Source organism: Xenopus laevis, chromosome 8L (assembly GCF_017654675.1).
Source record: "Xenopus laevis strain J_2021 chromosome 8L, Xenopus_laevis_v10.1, whole genome shotgun sequence".
Classification (NCBI taxonomy): Eukaryota; Metazoa; Chordata; class Amphibia; order Anura; family Pipidae; genus Xenopus; species Xenopus laevis.
The window spans coordinates 1224343-1247037 of NC_054385.1; the positions used below are offsets into that span (position 1 = coordinate 1224343).

The window sequence follows — 22695 nt, forward strand, 5'->3', positions numbered from 1 at the left end:
ACTACAAGGAGAGGGAGTACATAAGGCAGTACTACAGGAGGGAGACCCTGAGGTAAGTACATAAGGCAGTACCACAGGAGGGAGACCTGCGATAAGTACATAAGGCAGTACAGGTTACTCAGAAGTAACTACCTACAGGCAGTACCACAAGAAAGTTACTTTGAGGCAAACGTGTGTAACATGCCTTCTATTGTACAGGAGGAGCAGTTGCCCAGGTAACAGAAAACTGCATTTGCTATATTTGCGTTTCGCGCCTCGCTGTGAGGCTTCCCCGTGTGATTGAAGCCGCATGCTCATGTCATTTGTTGACGTTCCGTGTGTTTTGACGTGTGACATTTCACTCCTCCCCACGGTGAGCAGGTGAGAGGTAGAGAAGTAATTAGGCGGGGCAAAGCTGGTGTAGGGGCGTGACTGTTATCGAGTTACATCGGGTTGGGTGGGGTTAAGAAGACAATAAAGACAGGGGGTTGGGCTTGACGTGAGCACGTTTTATAGAGACGCTAAGGGAGGGGTCGATCAGACTCATTAGCATCCGTGCGCTGCGCTTTTTGGGCTAAAGGGGCGTGCATTCGGCGCACTGTTATCGAGAGATTGATGGCAGGGGTGGGCGTGTTTGTTGTGTAGTCACGTGCTATGGAGCAGGCGGAGGATGTGGGCGGTGCTAGTTTGACAGGACCTCGGTCCCGCACCTCAACTTAGTAGTCAGTCTGAAGCTGCCGGCGCGGCTGGACCAGGCGAGTCTTCTGTTCTCTCGTCCGTCCCTTTTCGCCTGCAGCCATGTCAGTTACCGCCCGCCCTAAGGTTTGGGTCCGGCCCGATCCTCACTCTGGGAACATGCCAGCTTGGAAGCGAGAGGTTTTGGAGAGAAAGCGGGCTAAGAAGCAGGGCGTCCCTGTCGGAACCCCAGGAAGGGACGGCTCCCCACACCGCAGGCGCTCTGACAGGGGTCGCAGCTCAGGAAGGAAATCAAGCCCTGCTGCTGGGATGTCTGCCAGGGCCCCAAGTCCAGGAGCAGCAGGGAAGTCTGTGAGGGCCCCAAGTCCAGGAGCAACAGTGAAGTCTATGAGGGCCCCAAGTCCAGGAGCAGCCAAGCCAGTGAGGGCCCCAAGTCCAGGAGCAACAGTGAAGTCTGTGAGGGCCCCAAGTCCAGGAGCAGCCAAGCCAGTGAGGGCCCCAAGTCCAGGAGCAACAGTGAAGTCTGTGAGGGCCCCAAGTCCAGGAGCAACAGTGAAGTCTGTAAGGGCCCCAAGTCCAGGAGCAGTGAAGTCTGTAAGGGCCCCAAGTCCAGGAGCAGTGAAGTCTGTAAGGGCCCCAAGTCCAGGAGCAGTGAAGTCTGTGAGGGCCCCAAGTCCAGGAGCAGCCAAGCCAGTGAGGGCCTCTAGTTCTTCTCTGGGAAAATCCACCTCTGTGAAAAGGAGAAGTGATGATGGAGAGCGTTTGGTGCTGCAGGAGAGTTTGGGGCCTCTGCACGAGAATCCCTTTATTAGATTGGAACAGGAGAGGAGACGGAACAAGCCCAGAGAACCGTCCCCGGCTCCTACCCTGTTGGAAATGTATAGTAACGTACCAGGCATCCGTACCATTAGAGCCGACCACATTATCATCATTGAGTCAGACCCTGGATACTTTAGCGGGACTAAGAAACAGGAGCCTCACATGGACACAGTGGAGGCCCTTATGGCCAAGAGTGGAAGCAAGGTTGCTGCAATTAGGGCTTCTGAGGTTGTCATTTATGAGACCGAAGAGCCCAGGCCCCAGAATGTAGAGAAGGAGCACAACGAAGTGGTCGAGGAGGCTGGAAGAGTAAGTAGATTGCTGGAAAAATTTGGCCATGACCACAGCAGACCCCCACGATCTAGGAGTTGGGACAATATTCTGGATAGAAGGTCCAGCCCATCCAGAGATGATAGCAACAAGATGCCAGATTTGCCAAATCAGACAGCCCCACTGAGGCACAGCCAAGCCACGGTCAACAAGGCCCCCAAGCGCTATGGAGAAATCTCTCCTTTATCCACTTCCTTCTCGGAGGAAAGTAAACGCTTCCCACTTAATGACCCCTCGTGGCTACCTTCCAAGCCCTCTCCTGTTGTTTCCTTGCCTAGCATATTGTATAAAAAACCTTCCAGCCCAACAACCTCTCCAGTAACTTCCCCTGCTTTATCATCCTCAACTTTTGGACTTCGGTATGAAACCTCTACAGATGAGAAAGTTGTTTCACCCAGTGTGGCAACCTTTAGAGAAAGGTTTGAAGCTGGCTCCACTGCAGATAATCTACCCCTGCCCAAAGCACTGAATCCCCAAAAGAAGACTGGAAATAACACTTTTGTTGTCAACCCAAAGGCTGCCTCTCATACCAAGGGGAAACCTGAGACAATTGGAGTACAACCTAAAGATGTCCCAGTGCTTACAAATGGTTACATTGACCATCCTGATGAGAAAACTAAGCCTAAAGGGCAGGTCAGTGTCCAAGATTTACTATCAAAAACTAAGCATAGCAGGACCTCCCTTGCTGGAAGGTCCAGTGAGGAACACAGACAAGTGCCATCTGCCAGTGTTTCCACAAATCATATCTCCAAGGCTGACAACTCAAGGAGGCCAAAGTCTGAGCCAGACATTTTTAATAGTAATTCTTTAAAATCGAGTGCCACTAAATCAGAAACCACTGTACCTGATCACTTTAAACCAACTTTGTCTAGTGCCACCCCTAACCAACAAAAAAAGGTTTCCTCTTCCACAAGCAGTAACCGTTCCTTCGAGATCAGGCCAGCTGTAAAACCAGATCCTAGCAGCATCCCAGACGGGGACATCCAGGCAAAGGCGCTAGCAAATATCCGAATGCAGTCTAAAAATTCTTTTGTATTCATCCCAAAGAAAACCAACCCCCCTGTATCAAATCAAGGCCATGAGGTGCAAAAAGTTTCCAAAGAAAAGCCAAAAGTCAATGCACCTACCACAAATGGCCCAAAGTTAGATAATAGAGACTTTCCCATAGATAGTGGTATACTTTCAAATGGACTGCCTCCATCTCAAACACTCCAGAAAAACACTGCTTATGATACAGACAGTGAACCAGAAGTCGATTCTCTGACGCAGAAAGCATCCAGTGTGCCCTCACTTTCAGACTTTGATTGGCAAAGTGGCCTTTTGCCATCTCATTCTTCCACAGAAGGCCATTCTTTCACCGACAAAGGGTCAGAACTGGAGTATTTAAGTAGTATACATCAAAACAATAAGGGCCCTTTGTCGGTGACACACATTCAGGATGACTACCTTAAACCTGAGATCCCTATCACAAATATAGATGATATAGTGAATTCGGACATAATGGATGGGAATGTTCAGGCCAATGTAGCTGTCAATGGTAACGAATCCCCACTACCTTCTTATCGGCCTCATGCTCCCCTATCATCTTCTGTCCACAATAAATCTGGCAACACCTTCACCATAGTGCCGAAAAGAAAACCAGTTATAGAACAGGAGCCCGTACGAACTCCTGTGCTGAAGGAAGAGGAAGATGAAGATGCCAGCTCTAAAAGGACTGAGACTCCCTATTCTGAAATTGGAGCAATGCTCAAGAAGCGATACCCAACAGTGGATGAAATTCAAGTGGTCGGGGGATACCAATCACTGTCCAAATCTTGCCTGTCTGCGAATGGTTCCTCAAGGAAGAAGGTAAATATTAGCATACTTTTGAGTCAAAAAGTGCCAAAGTCTTAGAGTTTAGTCAACTTGAATGAAATGTTAAGTATGGCTGCATCACATGCTCTATATTATAGGGGTTAGGCAGCATTCCTAAAGGGCTTACATATTCAAGATTTAATAGACATTCATTTACTTCGATTTTTCAATTAATTGATGATTAAGTCAATTATTGCAAGTTCCTATTGGTGTTTAAATCTTCTGGAATGTAGTTAGACATCTGCGGTGCATGTATGAAAAGTGTGTATGAAAGGAAGGTCATTTCTCTTTCCAATGTGAGAATGAACACAGAGGTTGGGCAGGCCTTATGGATTAGCCAAAATGTACAAAATATACTTCAGCTTTGTCAACATCATTTAATAAGTGGATTCATTTGTGTTTTATTCTCATAGTTTACTTTGGGAGGGGAAAGTTTGCCAGTGGCTTTACAGTCAGCTATAAGCTTCTATTTGAAATACTGCTCTCACCTACACTTCAGGTTTAGAGGTTTAAGGGCTGTTGACAAGTTGGTCAGTTGACTAGTGTCCTTAGGTTTTTGTATAGATTTGTACTCTACATTCATACTGGAAGGCTACTGAGTAGAACAGAAAGTGTTGCAGTGCTGCAGGACCTAGTAACCAATGTCTGGAGAAGTTTGGTATTCCCTTCAACTGTAACCCAGTTGTGTTTTGAGACTTTCATGCATTCATCAGAATTCATAGATATCACAACTGTTGACCTGTGTTCACAAAGTTTCACAACGCCTCTTCTAGAGCATACTTCCACATCTTCCACATGGCTGGCCTAGCAGAATGTGCCCTCACTGTCTAAACTGTTGGAGCCTATAACTATTAACCTGTTCATCCTTGTGGCTACATAAATTCATGTGGCTTACTCTTTCTAATTTACCTAAAAATTCAAATACATCCTCCTCACCCACACATCCCTAGTCTGAAAGAGCTGTACCCACACCAGAGCCATATGCCTAGTATTGCTTTTGGTCTGGTAGAATCTATCCACCAGCATCTATAATGGTGTCTGTATTACATTGTTTTCTGACTTGCTCTTCATTCTTATTGCTCTATGAAATAATGTTAACAAACAAAGTTACACATCGATACCCTACTTCTGTATGCAGACACATTAGTTCCTGGGGAACCACCCTTAATGACTTTGAAAGATTAAAACTTTTGTCCTTGGAAGCTCAATAGCTTTATGACAATGTTGCTTGTAAAGATTTACTGCCATGTTTGTAACAGACCGAAAGGGACAATGTGCATATAAATAGAACATTCTGCACCCCAAGAATGACCTATATTTGTTGTCCTGCTTCAATATCTGTCTTGTCTTTATCAATACAAAATCTCCCAAACTAATTGTTATTAAGAATGTGTCTACTGGTCTCGCCCACGGTCACAAGACGGTGTTTAAATTCGTCACAACGAAGCAAGAACTGTGTGTACTTTGGAGCTGCATTATGGCGCTTGCTGTTAGGCACACCTGTATGACTGACTTTTAGACTATGTATAAAATGAATAGGCAAAAGGACTGGGTGTGACAGGTTTATCGGGGAATTAAAAATAAAAACAAGAAGTACTGACCTAAAATAACAGCATAAAGCAGCATTCTCTTTTAAATGAACCCCTTGGCTAGGTAAAAGTGCTTGAGAGCCAACCAACCTGCCTTTTGGTAGATTAAATATTGTGCTTTCCCACAGAAGTAGGAGCCATATTTGAAGGGGTTTATTTATTCATGTTGGGGGATATGTGCAGCCAAGCTTCAACACTATTATTGGAAAGGAATGGCTCCCAGCCAAATTTGACCTCAAGAGTGTGGTCTCCTCAGCCTCAGATATATAGGAATGTTTGATAAGGTTGTTAGTTGATTATCATCGCTGATAAATGCTCATTATGTACAAGGAATTTCCTTGGGGCTCCTCCTAACCTGGAATATTTTCTCTACTCCCTTTTACGTCGGTCTTTTGATCTGGGCAAATCAAACCATATTGTCAGCTGCATTACTCAAGACATTCCTGAGACCAGGTTCAGTCACATGCTAGCCAAGGGTTTCCATGGGCCAAATGTGCTCCAAAATACAATAGCTGCTTCATAAGAACAACATCATTATACAGTGGAAATTCTCTCCCTGTTATAATGTGGTTAGTTGTAAATATCCAGTTTCTATCAAGTCTATACCAGAGATGTCCAACCCTATGACCAGAACAATGATAACTGATGGTGGTTGGGTAAGCATTGATCTTATTGTGTGGCAGTGAGTTACTATGTTACAATTCTTTGCAATAAGAAGAGGTCTATCTAGCGTGCCCCACCTAACTGCTTGGGTATACAAGGCTGGATGTGGGTAGGACAGAGTCCTCCAGTACAGGTTATTAAAGTGTCCGCATAGTAATGAGATTTGCCTGCTTAGAATCAGTCTTTGGTTTTTAGTGATGACAACTCATGCAAAAGGGGCAGTGGCTGGTGCAAGATGGCATGGGCTGATCATTTTACTTAGTTGTTGGATTAGTATGACTAGGCTGTCTACTTGATTTTTCAGGCTGCTCTAATATTAGGAGACAATTGGTTGGATATCCAGGAATGCAGAATTATGTGTTAGCACCTTTTGACAAATTAAATTCTAATTGGTTAGTTACTACTGTTTGTTAGTGATGTGTGTGTGCAGAACTATAGGTTCCATGCAGGATGCTGCCACTTTGCAGAGTGATTTGTCTAAATTGGAAAACTGGGCAGCAAACTGGAAAATGAGGTTGATAAATGCAGGTTATGCACTTTGGCAAAAATAATATAAATGCAAGTTATACACTAAATGGCAGTGTGTTTGGAGTTTCCTTAAATGAGAAGGATCTTGGCGTCTTTGTAGATAACACGTTGTCTAATTCTGGGCAGTGTCATTCTGTAGCTACTAAAGCAAATAAAGTTCTGTCTTGCATAAAAAAGGGCATTAACTCAAGGGATGAAAACATAATTATGCCTCTTTATAGGTCCCTGGTGAGGCCTCATCTGGAGTATGCAGTGCAGTTTTGGACTCCAGTCCTTAAGAGGGATATAAATGAGCTGGAGAGAGTGCAGAGACTAAGTGCAACTTAATTGGTTAGAGGGATGGAAGACTTAAATTATGTGGGTAGACTGTCAAGGTTGGGGTTGTTCTCTCTGGAAAAAAGGCGCTTGCGAGGGGACATGATTAGACTTTACAAGTACATTAGAGGACATTATAGACAAATAGCAGGGGACCTTTTTACCCATAAAGAGGATCACCGTACCAGAGGTCACCTCTTTAGACTAGGGGGTTCTTCACAGTGAGGACAGTGAGGTTGTGGAATGCACTGCCGGGTGATGTTGTGATGCTGATTCAGTTAATGCCTTTAAGAATGGCTTGGATGATTTTTTGGACAGACATAATATCAAAGGCTATTGTGATACTAAGCTCTATAGTTAGTATAGGTATGGGTATATAGAATTTAATTAAAAGTAGGGAGGGGTATGTGTATGGATGCTGGCAGGCCCGGATTTGCGGCAAGGCCGCATAGGCCCGGGCCTAGGGCGGCAAAGAAATAGGGGCGGCATGCCGCCCAGCCGCCGTTCAACTGCACCAGCTGTGCCGGCGTTTTTTCGCCGGCGCGCTGGTAAGGCGGGCGCTAGGACCGCGCGGCCGCCTGGTCGGACCGCGCGGCCGCCTGGTCGGACCGCGCGGCCGCCTGGTCGGACCGCGCGGCCTAGGGGCGCCCAAAAGTGAAATCCGGCGCTGGATGCTGGGTTTTCATTTGGAGGGGTTGAACTTGATGGACTTTGCCTTTTTTCAACCCAATTTAACTAACTAACTATGTAACATAAATGCATTAATTTGCACATCTGAGGCCCCAGAACTCTCCCACGAGACGTGCAATATGCTGAGCATAATTACTTACAGGCAGGTCCGGACAGGGATAGACCCTGGCTTTTTAACTACCCAAACAGCCCCCCACAGGCCCAATAAACAGTGACTCTGTGGAATCTTACAGCAGGCCCCCTGCCATTTGCCAGAATCCACACATTACAAATCTGGGCCTGTTTACAGTAGAGATCCTGGCTCCTTTTATTCTGAGGCTCTAAAATCTATATATATTAATGTAGAATTAGCACAGAGGTGTATTGGAGCAACTCCTCTAGGGACAGTAGGGTACATGTAGTATCCATGCTGTAAGAGCAGGTGCTGAGTGGCAAGCCTTGCAGGTGGTAAGTGATGCTCCCGAGGAGGCGGCGGCGCTCGAATGGACGCATTGCCTTCCCGGGAGGGATCTGCTTTCAGTGGCACAAGATTGTTATCTGGAGTGAAAATGCTGGGCTGCAGGCTGAGATCTGGTTACTCCTCGTTACCTACCCAGCCGGCAAGTGAAAGTATAGCCACACTCAGCTTCAATTAATGTGTCTGTATGCAACAAGTTATTTCTTTCTCTCTGTCCCACTGGGCTACACTGTTACCTCTGAAAAATTCACCTCTTCTCTTCCTATAATGTCAAATAGATCAGGGTCATGGTAATATTCTTGTTAGCTCAACGTTATCCTTTCTCCTTGCCACCAGAAGAGTCCGTAGTCTCTCTACTATCCTTCCTTCCGTGACCTGTACTTCAGGCTTAGGGTTTATACCCATGGATTTAGCATTTGCCATATAATGGATTGGTAAGTGTTTCACTACACCGATTTCAGGTTGCCCTTCTGGTATGTACCCACCAGAGTGGACATCAGAACTTGGGTATGTGCCCTTGTTTCTACAATAAGAGAGTCTTTGTTCAAAGGTTTTAACTAGTAAGAAGAATCTGACTACCTTCTAAAAGTGGCCATACACATAGATAGCCACTCTGGCAATTTCGGCAAACAAGCGTATATCTCCCTGATATGCCCACCTTCAAGGTGGGCTATATCATGCTGATCCAATCATGGGCCCTAGGGCCCAACATTTTGATCATAATGAAAGCAATACGCCGGTCGTATCATGGGGCCGCATCAACGAACAAATGCAGTCCACGATCCAACGAGATTTTTACCTCTGCCAGATTGCAATCTGGCTGACTCTCGGTATAGGGGAAGTCAGAGGGCCCCACACACTTACACACTGTCAGTAGCTTTTACCAGCCTGTGTGTGGCCACCTTCAGGAGGTGGGACTTTTTTCAGACTTCCCTTGTGTTCCTATCATCCTCTTAATTTATTGCAATATTTGCATTGCATTGCTTGTGTCTGTTTATTGAACTTCACATTCAGGGAACGCAGTTTGGAAGAGGAACAGGAGTAGACTTCATCCTCCTTCTCCTCATTTGAGAGAAATAATACAGAGTTGTTTGCTTCTCTTTATTGCCTGTAATCTAACATCATCCGCATTCCTGTCTCGAGCATAAAATGTAAATCTCCCTCTCTGACATCAGATTAACACATTCCTCTCTACATACAAAGCTTTCGGTTCTGGTTCTCCAGATGATTCTATAAAGGGTCCCAAACCTTTGGCTCCTTTGAGGATGTTATTGGGGCAAAAGTTCAATTCAAATGAGTCACTAGCTGCATCATAAACTGTAGCATGCCTACTGGTGTCCTTTGTGCCATCTGAGTTGCTGGAATTATCCATATAATTTTCTGGTTGAAATATGCAAATCTGGGCTGAAATGTGTGCAACTCTGTATCGGGTGAACGTCCTTGGTCTTTGGGGAATGGTGGAAGAAAGATACTAGTGGAGGTGTAGCGATATCAACATGGCCTCTATTTAAAGGACTTGCCTGGGGGTGGGGGCTTGCCTACTGCCCATTTAAAAACAGCCTTGTGTGATTGGCTCAGACCACTGAATCTCACAAGACTTACAAGCCATTGCTGAAATAGAAGTCCGAGCCAGTCTCTGGATGCTGAGGGTCACGGGTTGCAGATTACTCCTTAATTAACTTTTGAAAATCCCCATAGGAATTAGAGCAAATGTTTCACTTTGCTTCTTGAAAACAAACTAGATGGAAAATAGACCAGAGGTTCAGTTTTTCACAAACATAAGTGGAAATTTCTCCGACTTCTGAGCCCCGCTTGTCTCCCCACACCCCTTATGCATATGGCCAACCTGTGATGGACAGTAGATAAGTTTGGGGCAAGCTATATGGGCCTCATATTGTACAGAGTGCCTCTAAAAGAATCAGGAGCTGCCAGTGTGCCATAGTCCTTACTATCTGTGTAACAAGCTAAGCACATACAGTGGCACCTCCTTGGCACGGTGAGACAAAGTGACACTGCCTTATGTGTCTACAAGCTCGGCACAGTGATACCTGTAATGTTCTCTTATTAGTACACCTTGTGTCACACATGGGCGCATCCTGCCATTTCTTGGAGCTAGGTGTGAAACCCTAGAATGAGCCTGTGCCCAATCGCTCCTTTTATCTTCTCCCCTCCTTTGATTTGCCAAGATTCAATTGAGCTTGTGCTTGTGTTGAGCTTTGCCGGAAAATCAGAAAATGTGCTGGGTTTAAATTGTTGCATTTTTGGAACATGTTTGCATTTTTGGTCCACTGATGTTTGCAAGCTGTGCCATTACTAATCTAGTAAGGCCGCCCATTGGGTATCAGTACAAATCTACAGAGAAGGGGTATTCTTTGTGCAACAAAATTGGATTTACGTGGGGCAGATTGGTGAAAGGAAACGTTACCGGGACTGAATGTTATAAGGAGGATAGCTGAATTAGGTTACTGTCTAGACTGGAATTTGTTCTTCCTTGGGATCAGTATCTTGTAACTTTAGCTACATGGCAATGAGTTTTGTCACTCCGTCTGCTAGTGTGTGTAAGTGTTGCTTCACAAGGAACCTTTGCTCTTATTATAGTAAATAGAATCATTTCAGCCTTGCCTTCTGGTACCCTGGGGAGCCACTTTATCTTGCATTCTTCTTCCTGATCATCTGGTTGTTACTTTATACCCAAACAGCATTAGGAAGACTCGTGTTGTGTTTGGGCTGTATGATGAAAAATAGGTGCGCCAATCTGACCCTATTTCCTTTGTATAAAATGCATGTGCGCTGCCACCTAATCACTGGTACAACAGGCCAATGGTATTTAATGGCTTCAAAACATTGTGGGTTTTATTTGTTGGGAAGTGAGAGTGCCAGTGGCACCAGTGTGCTCTTGGTGCTTGCCATTTAGCATGCTCTGGGCAATGTGTCCAGTTACATAACATAGGCACCTTTGTTTCTACCAAAACACCTAGGTCTTCTATTTATTCTACCACCTCCATCCACTATATCAAAGAGATTTAGCTAGAAATGACTGGCCCTATCTGCACAATCTTCATAATCTGTTTTATAAGCCCACTCTTCCATCAAGCCCATCATTTAGTGGCCTGTAGGTCTCATGGCCCTTGCATCAAGCTCTCCATATTGCCAGTCCGTGTATCCCATTGGAGGAGCGCAACATAGACATATGTTATTTCCATTCTGAGGGAAGTACAGATGGTCTCAGGAAGGACTGTGATACCCTCTCCGCTATATCTGCCATGTGGGAATATAACTGCTGAATGGTCAGCCGTATAGGGGCACTGCTTGAGTGTGACTGGTTCTGACATATATTTATGGTTTAGATGCTTGGCATGTTGGTGCTAATCCTAGATGATGCTGGACACTTTTTGCTGTGTAAAATCAGTTGAATCACACAAAGTAAATGCTGTGTCTCTCCACTCTGTGCCCTAAACCTTGGGTATTGTGCTGGCAGAGCCACCCTGGTGCTGATTTGATTCACACTGTGTTGGAAAATAAAGTGCTGAGACAGTTCACGCTTGCATGGAGCCAAAGAGAAGCTCATTGTGCCGATGGGCTAGGCAGACGTACCAGAGCTGAAATCCTCTTACAGTGAACCAAGGTCACTTGACAGAGGCTTGACCAGTACTAACGTGTCCATCGGCAGCACCATGGGCCATTCCATGGGCAGTTATAGCTTACATTCAAATACATGTTGATTCCCATGCTGCCACTTTTGTCACTGGCTTCCCCCAGTCAGATAAGATGGCACACGCGGTTTTCGCTTGCACACCGGGCAGCAATTATTGATAAGCTGGGTGAAGGGTCGCTCTCTCCGAGACACACTCCCTGGAAATAAGATGTGATTCCTTCACTAAATAATTTAGGCCACTTACATTACTGTGAGCATGGGGCTTCAAGGTGCTGTAGCGGTGTCATCCAACTATGTGGGTACTGAATATTCCGGTTTGCTGGACCAAAACTTCATCTAACTTGCTTTGGCTTGGGATGGGGAGCACTTTATAAGGTTATTAAGAAAGCCACCTCTTTTTTGAGGGAAACAGTGGATGGTGATGTGCAATGATGGTGCATCAACCAAGTTAGTTATGTTTACAACTGGATTATTAACAAAAAGGCCCCACAAAACTGTCAGGGGTAACAGAAGCCTTCAGCATTGAGATCCAGGCAGCCGCCCATGAAGGGTTGGAGAGGACACATCGGGGGGCACCATGTAGGCAGAGGTCCTGAGCTTTTGGGATTGCTGTCTAGCTGTCCCTCTGCTAGACCTAATGACAGAATAACAATGGCAGCTTTGGGGCACAGGGCGTCAGACTATGGGGTGCCTGATATATTTATATGTCACCTTCCCAGTATATTGTGCAGAACGAAGCAATTTGGCGGTTTCAGTCCCACACACGTTGTCTTCCACCCATTGTTAGGGATTCCAGTAAGTGTAGGTCTCATTGACAGTTACTTGCCCAATCTTGCCCCTGCGCTGTGTGTACTTACAATGGCACCTTTGTGCCTCCCTGTTTTATATTGACAATCCTGTGAGCGGAACAGGTCCTGCCCAAACCAATCTCTCTTGTTTCTGGGTAAATATTTAATAATGACACAACCTTTCCTTGTGACAACTGGCTGCTGGGACAGTTGTTTTCTTCTACCTGCGAGCGACCTGCAATTTGTTTGTTGGTTGTGTTGTCTAGTTAGGGCCACAGAAGGCCCTCAGCTAGATTGCTTTGCCCACCTCTAATGACTTCTGTGAAACCTTATATGTGATGTGGAATCCTTGGCATAAGGGAAGACAGGGCTGTTAAGCACCAGGATATACACACCCTCCCGTTCATGCATGAAAAGTGACTTTTTCGAAGTGAAGCATTTCCCCCAAACCACTTACGTAGTAACACTCACTGTTTCCAGGCATAAGTAAACACATACTGTTCTGAACCAGTAGCTGGCAGTTGGGCAGGGCACCTCTGGTGACTAAAGATGACCATAGACGCTCAGATAATGTACGAAACTAATTTACGTTCAATATTCGGTAGGTGTATGGTGGGAGACGAGCTGACCAATATTGGTAGAAGACTTGGATCGGTTGGCTCATTGACCGGGCTGGCCGGAAAATTTTGATTTGCTCTGCCTCTGTTAGTTCCATTGTTTCTATCAGTATATCGGACGATTCAGCTCTACAAGTGTGTATTGAAACAAACAATATTTCCTGGAAAGATTGTAATTGTAACTTCTATGGTCACCTCCAGTGTGGATGGGAGCCCATTTAGGGGTTTGCTATGCTTAGCCTTAGGGCCCCTCTGCTTAGTAAGGACACACTGGCCCCTTATTGTGGCTATCCAGCCTGCAGCACAGCACTTGTTTAGGGTTGCCACATTTGCCAGTTGTGATGCAGATGGCCAGCTAACTGTTATTCTCATGCCCTGGGGGCACACACACTGCGAGCGTTTGGAGCCTGTGGAATTTGCTTTGCATGCCAATGATAAAGATTTGCCGGAGATACAAACATATTTAGCAGCAAATTGGTAAGGGGGAACCGGCCCGACCAGTCGTGGATAAACAGTCGTCTCGTGTCCCTTAATGCACTGGCCTGGCCAGTAGACTGTTGCACTGATTCACCTGTGTTTATCTTGTGCCTTTGTTGCCCGTAGCCCATATGTGCGTCATGTTGCCTTTCCTTGTCCCTTTCAGCTGTGATGGTCACATTGTCCCTTTTGTCAGACACATAATAGTGTTTAGTGTGTTTTGTCCATGCAAGGAGCACACCTGCCCTTGTGTAAGGCTACACACCCACCCACACTAATCCCAGCGCCTTTTCATGTGTCTCCCAAATTAACTCTGCACTAAGGTCACATGTAGGTGTCTGGCCCCTGCCACCAATTCAGTTTGACTCCCCATACCAACAGTTTCATCCCTCTTTGTTCCTCTGCTGCTCATCCGTGACCCTCACGTTCTACAGACACCCCAGTACCATTCGGCGTCTCAGAACCAGACGCACGGGAATTCCTCCCAATGTACCGACCTGTGTCACATGGGCTCCCATACCTCCCAATAGTCCCGTTTTCATGGGACAGTCCTGAGCTCAACCTGCAGTCCCGGATTGTTACTGAAATGTCCTGACTTTCTCTTTGATCTCCTGCACTGAACCGCCAGGAAAAGATACAATGTTTCTAATGTAAAGGAAAACTAAATCCCTCAAACAATGTAGGTCTCTATAAAAATATATTGCATAAAACAGCTCATATGTAAAAACCTGCTTCATGTTAATAAAACATTTTCACAATGATATACTTTTTTAGTAGTATTTGCCGTTGGGTAATCCTAAATAGAAAACTGCTATTTTAAAAAATAAGGGCCGTCCCGTGGGATTATATGATTCATGGTGCACATAAACATACCAAACAAACTATACTTGTAAGGTCAAATGAACCAATTAACAGAGTTCTGTCTTTTGCTTCCACACTTCTTCCTGTTACAGTTAGAGCTGCAGTATTTCTGGTCAGCTGATCTCTTAAAGTGGCCATAGACTTAAAGATCCGCTCGTTTAGCGACATCGCCAAACGAGCGGATCTTTCCCCGAAATGCCACTAACGGCATGGCCATATCAGGGGTAATTCGAACGTTCGGCCGAACAATCGAATTACGATGTGCCAAGGGGCTCCGACGGGTCGTCGGTTAAAAATCAAACCTTCCCGATCGATATCGTGGCCAGATATCGATCGGGAAGACCCGTCGGAAGCCCCCATACACGGGCAGATAAGCTGTCAAATCGGTCCAAACGACCGATATCGGCAGCTTTATCTGCCTGTGTACGGCCACCTTTACTGTTACAGTTAGAGCTGCAGTATTTCTGGTCAGGTGATCTCTTCCTGTTACAGTTAGAGCTGCAGAATTTCTGGTCAGGTGATCTCTTCCTGTTACAGTTAGAGCTGCAGTATTTCTGGTCAGGTGATCTCTTCCTGTTACAGTTAGAGCTGCTGTATTTCTGCTCAGGTGATCTCTTCCTGTTACAGTTAGAGCTGCAGTATTTCTGGTCAGGTGATCTCTTCCTGTTACAGTTAGAGCTGCAGTATTTCTGCTCAGGTGATCTCTTCCTGTTACAGTTAGAGCTGCAGTGTTTCTGGTCAGGTGATCTCTTCCTGTTACAGTTAGAGCTGCAGTATTTCTGGTCGGGTGATCTCTTCCTGTTACAGTTAGAGCTGCAGTATTTCTGGTCAGCTGATCACTGAGGCAGCACACAGACCATCACAAAATGGTGGTTCAAGGCAAGAGATGTAAAATCTGTGGCTGAAGTATTTATTTTGGCGGTTTCCTTTAATTGGCTTTTGGCAGAGAGCCAAGAATATGTGGCAGGTGCACTTTGATACATTTGTTTAATTTAAGATAAGCAAAGAAACAATTGTAACTATTTAAGATAAGCAAGTCTATTGGGGAAACTGTGACTTGCAGCTTAAAGGGCAATTCACTTTCATTAGCAAAACTGTAATAAAAAACACAGAAATGTAAAATGAACATGATATTTAAGGGCTGGCCGTGGCCAAAAACAAAAATTGCTGCGCTCCAGAATATGCTGCTGAAAAGTGAAGAGTAAGTGGAGTGCTGTGTGTTTGGTAAGTATTTGGGGTGGGAGGAGGTAGACTGTGTTGTTGTTTGGTTCAGCATTGGGTCTCCACCTTTAGCAAATGCCCAGATGTAGATAAGCAGAATGAAAAGCTGAATAAGAAACGTGTGGGTCCAGCAGTCGGATGGTTAAACAGATCCTATTTGCAGAAGCAGAGATGAAGGTTCACACTGTACTTACCTGTGTGGACTTAGCAGGTGCTTTATTAACCTCTTGGTGTCAATCAGGAGAGCAACGCAATGGTGACGCCTTTAGTTTTATGTATGGGAGGGAGCTGCCATATTGTTTCCTAGTACAGTGTAAGGGTATATTAAGAGAAGGGTAAGCAGTTGGGCACATTAGTCCTGGGTGATTGGATGGTGCCACAGTTTGTACATTGCACATAACACCCATAGTAATGAATGGGCATAACCAGGGGAACTAGTGATTGGTATGTGAACAGGCAGTGCACTGCTGGGCATGGCTCATGAGCAGAGAGGTGGGACGGCTGCTAAGGTGCATGGCGGATCCTTTATCTGAGCTCTTATATTGCTTCACTGGCTGCCTCTCTCCTGCAGCCTCTAGTACGTAATTGTGCTGTAACTCCCAGCGGGGCTGAGTGTAGTCTGTGTGGGGAGAGTGGGAGAAGGGTGAGGCCCTGGGCTGGTCCCATTGTGATTCACAGAATGGAAATCTCATGTCACTGCAGCACTCTTTTGTTCAGCATGGAGAGGGTTAAAGGGGAAGTTCACCTTCACATGACATGTTATTGTTTTGTAACTTCTGCATTTGTGTGTACAGTTAGTGGTGGGGGATTAGCACTGCTGGCTCTGGGGGAGTGTGCGGCAGCCCTAAATAAATAAACTGTGATTATCTGGGGCTTTAGTTGCCCTTCAAATCTCATCCATAGAACCTTCCGAGGCTCATATGCGTGCAGCTTTATATGGCCTTTATCATCAGCCGCTCCTTTTAAGGCGTAGGCTCCCATGTGCCGCATTGGCCCTTAGGATTGGGGTGCAGAGCCCTGTGGCAGTGCTAATAAAATCAGGCCCCAGTCTATGTTAATGCTGCAAATCCCAGGCCAGAAGGAAAGAATAATCCCATGCGGATCTCTGGTGGATAAAGGGGTGCAGTGAGCTCAGAGGCCCAGTTGCACCAGGCAGGGGGCTCAGTAGCAGTGGCTGCAGAACATTCACATGGTTTGAGGGGTTCAGGGAAATGCCTGCTGCTGCTTGGCCTGTAGTCTGGTCATGTATTGTATATGGGCATTAGTAATATGGGAGTGTATAGGGGCCCTATCAGCTGCTGCATGCTGTGTCCCTTATTAGCCAATAAAAATGGCCTCTCAGCAAATGTAACAATGACATGTAAAGCCTGACAGTGCGGTTAGTCATTGTGGCTCCTGTCGTGCGTGGCCCCTCCTGCTGCCACCCCTCACCACCTTTATAAGTACATTATTACCATTCAGGAATGCTGGCTCAGCTTTGCACCCGGCTGCCTGGGACCTGCCATTTACTAACAAACCCCCCATACACAGGCCAATAGAACTGCCTCTCCCCTGCCCCGGGGCCACATACACATGCCTGGGATCTCCCTGGTGTCTGTCACCGCTCCATTAGTGACCCGACACTGTCTGGGTAGAACTGGTGTGAGCAGATACCTCACTAATTGCCAGAAATACCTCCAGGGTAAATAACAATTGGCAGCATTTGTCCTGTAAATCAGCTTTAATGCCTGTCTTACTGCCTCGTGCTCTAACACACACACCGCCCTGTCACTAACCCACTGGCTTTTCACTCTAGTGAAACTGTCTAATACCTACTCACTAGCTCAGCTTCAGATTCTTTTTATTCTCACAATGGACTAATTATTTGGGTGGAGTTGCCCTTTAAGCTGAGCTAAAGACTGAGGAGAATTTCAGTGGTTCCTACAGGTTCCCGTGTTGCACAATCCAGTTTCTATATTTCCTGTGTAACCCACATTGTGGCTTGATAAACAGTTCAGCACCGTGGGTGGGAGCTGCCATTGTGAGTTACATGCTCCCTTGGGTTATTATCATTAGCATAAGTGACACGTTGGGTTGGTTTGGGCAGTGCTAATAGTCACTCATATGGAATCTGTTGCTTGGGTAGTTCCTGCCTCTGGTCCTGTTGGACCTGTGCTGGGTTGTTGCCCTTGACTAACTGCGTCTCTTATTTCCGCCAGATGAAGATCACGTTCAATGAGAAGAACATCCATAAAATCTTCGAGTACCCGTCGGAGAACTCACTAGCGGACGACACTGGGGAAGAAGATGCATACGAGGGGTCAGGCTCGGAATATGAGGAAGAGGAGAAGCTGAACGATCACTTCTTCCCACGGGCAAAGTTTCCCATTCCCGGCAATGCCCATAACTCAGGTACCCCCCATTCCTTTGGCCTCATTGTTTCTCACTGTAACACCAACAATTCTTTCCCCCAAGTCCTTGCCACAAAAATACTACCCCCTGGCACAAGCATGGCTGTCACATTCTGGCACTGTTAGGTGGGAACTGGAATGTTACTCCTGACTCGAGTAAAGGAAGAATATGGGGTGTCCTGATTGGGGTCACTGCTTGAAAGTACACCCCATGTGCCATAGGAAGGAGCAAAAAGAAGGGGAATGCAGGGCGGGGTTGGGCAGGAAAAAACAGTGTAAGAATAGGGAAAGGAGCAAAGCGAGGCCAATGACAGAAGCAGACATGAGAAGAGAATGGGGGTAAAATAAAGTGAAATGTGGAGAATAAGTATCAGCAAGAAAAGAAATGAGAAGGAAGTGAGAAGCATAAAATGATCCAGTGTCACTGATTCTTATGAGAATATACTGAGAAATACTTACTTGTGTGAACACAATGGATAGGGATTTAGCTCACATTTACCCTTTAATCCCAGGCTTTATTTGATTGGCTGAGCTATAGCTGAATTTGCTGATTGTACGGCCTGTAAACTGCCGGATATGTATACCTGTATGGCACAGACTGTCTGATATTGCAGCTAAGGATCATGGGAAGGGTGCGCATGTCACGTGGGATACACTAATGTTCCTGTTCTTTCCCTCCCTGCAGGTCTGTCCGATTACACTGCACAGCAGTACGGCACTGCGGCCCCCCAACACGGCAAGGCTCTGGGAGATGACACGGTAATTAGTCTCATATCCACACAGTTGCTCCATCTATATCACATTCACTCATGAGCAGTGTTGGACTGGGATGCCAGGGGCCACCAAAAAACCTAAGGCTGAGGGCCCACTTTCCAAACTACTATACCTCCTCTCTTCACTCAACCTCTTTAGTCTCCAAGTCTCTTTTCTCTACATACTATACTCTATTCTTCCATCTATTTAGCCTCTTTGTTCTCATAAAGAAATATGGAATGACCATGAAATAGGCCCACTGACCCCTGGGCCCACCGGGAGTTTTCCTGGTATCCCTGTGGGCCAGTCCAACACTGATCATGAGCTGGCACAGGGGTAGTATTGCTGCCTGCAGCGCTGGGCTCCTGAGTTCAATTCCACGCGAAATACATACAGGCACATTCATTGGCTGCTCCTGATAAACTGCTTCTGACTTCTGACAGTCCATCTCATGTTGTCTCGTGTATTTCAGCTGAGCCCGGATGAAAGCAGCAAGCTGGCGCTGTACTTCTAGAGGAGCCCCCATGTTCCACTCCAGCAGAAACATCACTGCCCACAACTCCGTCCCTCTGCCGCAGCCCGGCCTGGATTTCAGCTACGGACCTTGGCCATTATGGGAAATGCATTTTACTGCATTGTGTGACTGAATTTTGCACCCAATCCTGTCTCACTATACACTTCCACTCCGTGCGACTCCCATTATATCTATGCACTGTATCTATGCACCGGCGTCCCCCCTTGAGACTGAATCCCCGGAGCTCTGTTAATTATATTAATTAGCAAGTGGCTTTTCACCAAATCTCTGTGTGTCTGTGAACTCCGCCTCTTGCGTGGGTCGGTAGGTCGGCTCTGGTTTGGATGCGATTGTGTAGTGTGTGTGTGGCCCTCATTGTGCTGTGTAGCTGGGGGGGATGCTTGTGCTCTCACTATCTGCTCTTGTGTTGCACGTGGAGTACAGTGACTGGGGAGAGCTCTCTCTCTCTATATATATCTTTATTTATAATGTAAAGTCCTCTGATGATTAGGCTGCAGTGTGACAGGGGGCTGTGCCTCAGTATCAGTGGATAGTGGAGAAGCAGTGCGTGAATGTGAGAATTGACTCTCTTTCTCCTCGCGCTGCGCAGCAGTCACATCCATCAGCTCAGGGTTCATAAGACAAAAGGAGTAAAGTCCTGTCGTTAGTTAAATTAACGAGTAACCCAACAGCTCGTCAGCTGACTCCTCCAGGCCACTTGGTACCAACCCAAGAAATGAATCTGTTAAAGGGCGCTCCTATTGCTGGCACAACCCCATGTGTCACATGGTATGACTTGGGCACTGACAGCGGGTACCTCTTGCACAGGGGCACCAGATATTCTCCCCTCCCCCTGGGAGCCGCTGTCATGTGACTCCATGAGATTATTTATTATTCAGTAAGATTTCCAGGTCAGTCCATATCCAGTCCTGCTCTTGTAGTGTGCAGCCTACAGCAGCCGCTCCATCATTACTGATTTGCAGTTCTATCCTCCTCTCATTTTATTGTTCTCCTGGCAAAATGTAAACCAGCACATTGCTATCAGGAGTACCCCCCAAAGCACTGAATGGACTGGTCCTGAATGAATGTCAAAATAAAGTGTGCTGTTGCACAACCAGTGACCAATCTGCTTGTGTGGCTGTACCCAGAACATAATAGGCTGTACCCCAATCTTTAGTAAATGTGCAACACTGAATGCCTTACTAGGTCCCCTAATCAAGGGCCCCTCTCTACTTCAACCACTTTATTTGCTCTCTCATCTTCAACCTGTGCCTCTCCAGCTGTTGCGAAACTACAACTCCCAGCATGCCTTGCAAATAGGGTTGCCTTTTCTGGAAAAAATCCCGGCCTTCCTATATATTTATCTTTTTTCCTTATTAATAACATTGGGATCAACCATCATTTCTACCAGCCAGGCCCTTAAAATAGCAGCCAGGTGGCAAGCCTTCTTTGCTAAGCTACAGCTCCCAGCACTCTAATCGCTGCACTCCAGCAGCACCTGGAAAGCCACAGGCTGCCGATTAATAGCTGTACTGATTTATGAGAAACTGTATTTTTATAGAAAAACGTAATTTCCAACTTTTCCACTATTTTCTTACTTCTGACGTTGCCCCTTTTGCACCATCTGTTTTATTGTCGTTTACCTTTAAATACTCCGATAGTCTATTTTGCACTTGATTTCATAATGTTTATATCAGTAATTGTTCATATAATTAATATATTTCATGAATCAATGTGTAATTGTTTCCTGTTTGTACTAGCTGTTTACTGTTTGTTTGTACTAGCCGTTTCCTTTCTGTACTAGCCATTCCTGGTTATGCGGCCAAATACTGACTTTTTATTTCCCTTGTGTTGAAAATGAATGGACCTCACTTGAGTGTGATGCTTGTGGGTCTGGCTCAGAACTTTGTCACTTTGTATCCAGACCCAGCAGAGACAATAAACATTGTCAGTGCAAGGAAACGCTTGGGTGTCACTGCTCCCATATGTCTCCCTGCCTGCACCCTGCCCTGGTGATCTCCCCATTATTGGCAGGTGGGTGTGCCCGGGTACAAGTACTCGCTGAATCATGTGCCACCAATTACCCACACCTACATGTGCTGCACCTGCAAACGTCCAGTGCCCACAACTAAGTGGGTTTTTATTTCACACTGGTCCCTGGATGTGGCTGAACTATAACTCCCAGCATGCCTTAAACCTTGATCATATGTTGAAGGATATTGGCAGTTGTAGTCCAGGGACTTATATTGTGCCAAGGTTCAGATACAGCCCCAGGCTGGTGACTCATGGGCTAAAATGGCTATAGGGCTTGGCATGAAAATCCCTGGTACTGGTGCTATGAGAGGCTTTGGGCCCCTCTCCACAAGACTGATGGGCAGTACTGTAGGAAGCAGATTCCCTATTGTGTAGGGCCCATCCCTCAATGCATCTAGGGTTGCCACCTCTTCTGGAAAAAAATACCAACCTTCCTATATATTTATCATTTTTCCCTAATAATAACTTTGGGATCATATCACTGACCTTCCTATATATTTATCTTTATTCCTATTAATAACATTGGGATCACTGACCTTCCTATATATTTATCTTTATTCCCTATTAATAACATTGGGATCACTGACCTTCCTATATATTTATCTTTTTTTCCCTAATCAAACATCATTTTTACTGGTCAGACCTGTAAAATACCGGCCAGGTGGCAACCCTAGCTACATTGGAGTGAAATAGAAAATCCAAAATTTCTTTTTTCTGTTTTTGCCTATTTTGTTCTTTCCAGCACAGGCTGCAGGGTGGGGCGTAGGGGTAGGATTTAGTGTCTTTTGTACCTGCCTCAGGGGACAAAGGAACCAAAATAACAGTGTCCAGCCCTGTATCAGCCTCACACAATACTCTCAGGCCTGACTCCAACCAACTGGAATGTGACTTTATTCACTGCCATGTCACACGGAGAGACTGACCAATCATTTCACTTATCCAAAGTTTGTAGCCTCTTATATGTAGTGTCCAACTACTGTACTCATGTTATACAACCCTTGTCCCATTAACACTAGTGAACAGTGTGCCCAGAACATTCCTTCTCTGTATATTTGTATTTATACATATGGGAGGAGGGAGGTGCCATATTGATTCCCTTAGACAGTATAGTATGAGGGTATAGCTTATTGTGTGCCCAGAACATTCCTTCTCTGTATATTTGTATTTATACACATGGGAGGAGGAGGTGCCATATTGATTCCCTTAGACAGTACAATATGAGGGTATAGCTTATTGTGTGCCCAGAACATTCCTTCTCTGTATATTTGTATTTATACATATGGGAGGAGGAGGTGCCATATTGATTCCCTTAGACAGTACAGTATGAGGGTATAGCTTATTGTGTGCCCAGAACATTCCTTCTCTGTATATTTGTATTTATACATATGGGAGGAGGTGCCATATTGATTCCCTTAGACAGTACAGTATGAGGGTATAGCTTATTGTGTGCCCAGAACATTCCTTC

General features: G+C 45.7%; 1 protein-coding gene across 1 annotated transcript; it reads left to right on the forward strand.

Moving 5' to 3' along the window:
- The first annotated feature begins 558 nt into the window (after window positions 1–558).
- Window positions 559–21158, forward strand: LOC108698112 (taperin). The gene is made up of 4 exons (XM_018229365.2): window positions 559–3672; window positions 17738–17930; window positions 18615–18688; window positions 19155–21158. The coding sequence occupies exons 1-4, from the start codon at window positions 778–780 to the stop codon at window positions 19194–19196; spliced, it is 3204 nt and encodes a 1067-aa protein (XP_018084854.1). The 5' UTR covers window positions 559–777; the 3' UTR covers window positions 19197–21158.
- Window positions 21159–22695: the final 1537 nt, after the last annotated feature.

Bases quoted from the DNA above. Each gene is read 5' to 3' on its own strand.
- LOC108698112 (XM_018229365.2), top strand. From the start codon at position 778: ATGTCAGTTACCGCCCGCCCTAAGGTTTGGGTCCGGCCCGATCCTCAC. The intron at 3,673-17,737 runs GTAAATATTAGC...TATTTCCGCCAG, and splicing joins ATGGTTCCTCAAGGAAGAAG to ATGAAGATCACGTTCAATGA. The intron at 18,689-19,154 runs GTAATTAGTCTC...CGTGTATTTCAG, and splicing joins AGGCTCTGGGAGATGACACG to CTGAGCCCGGATGAAAGCAG.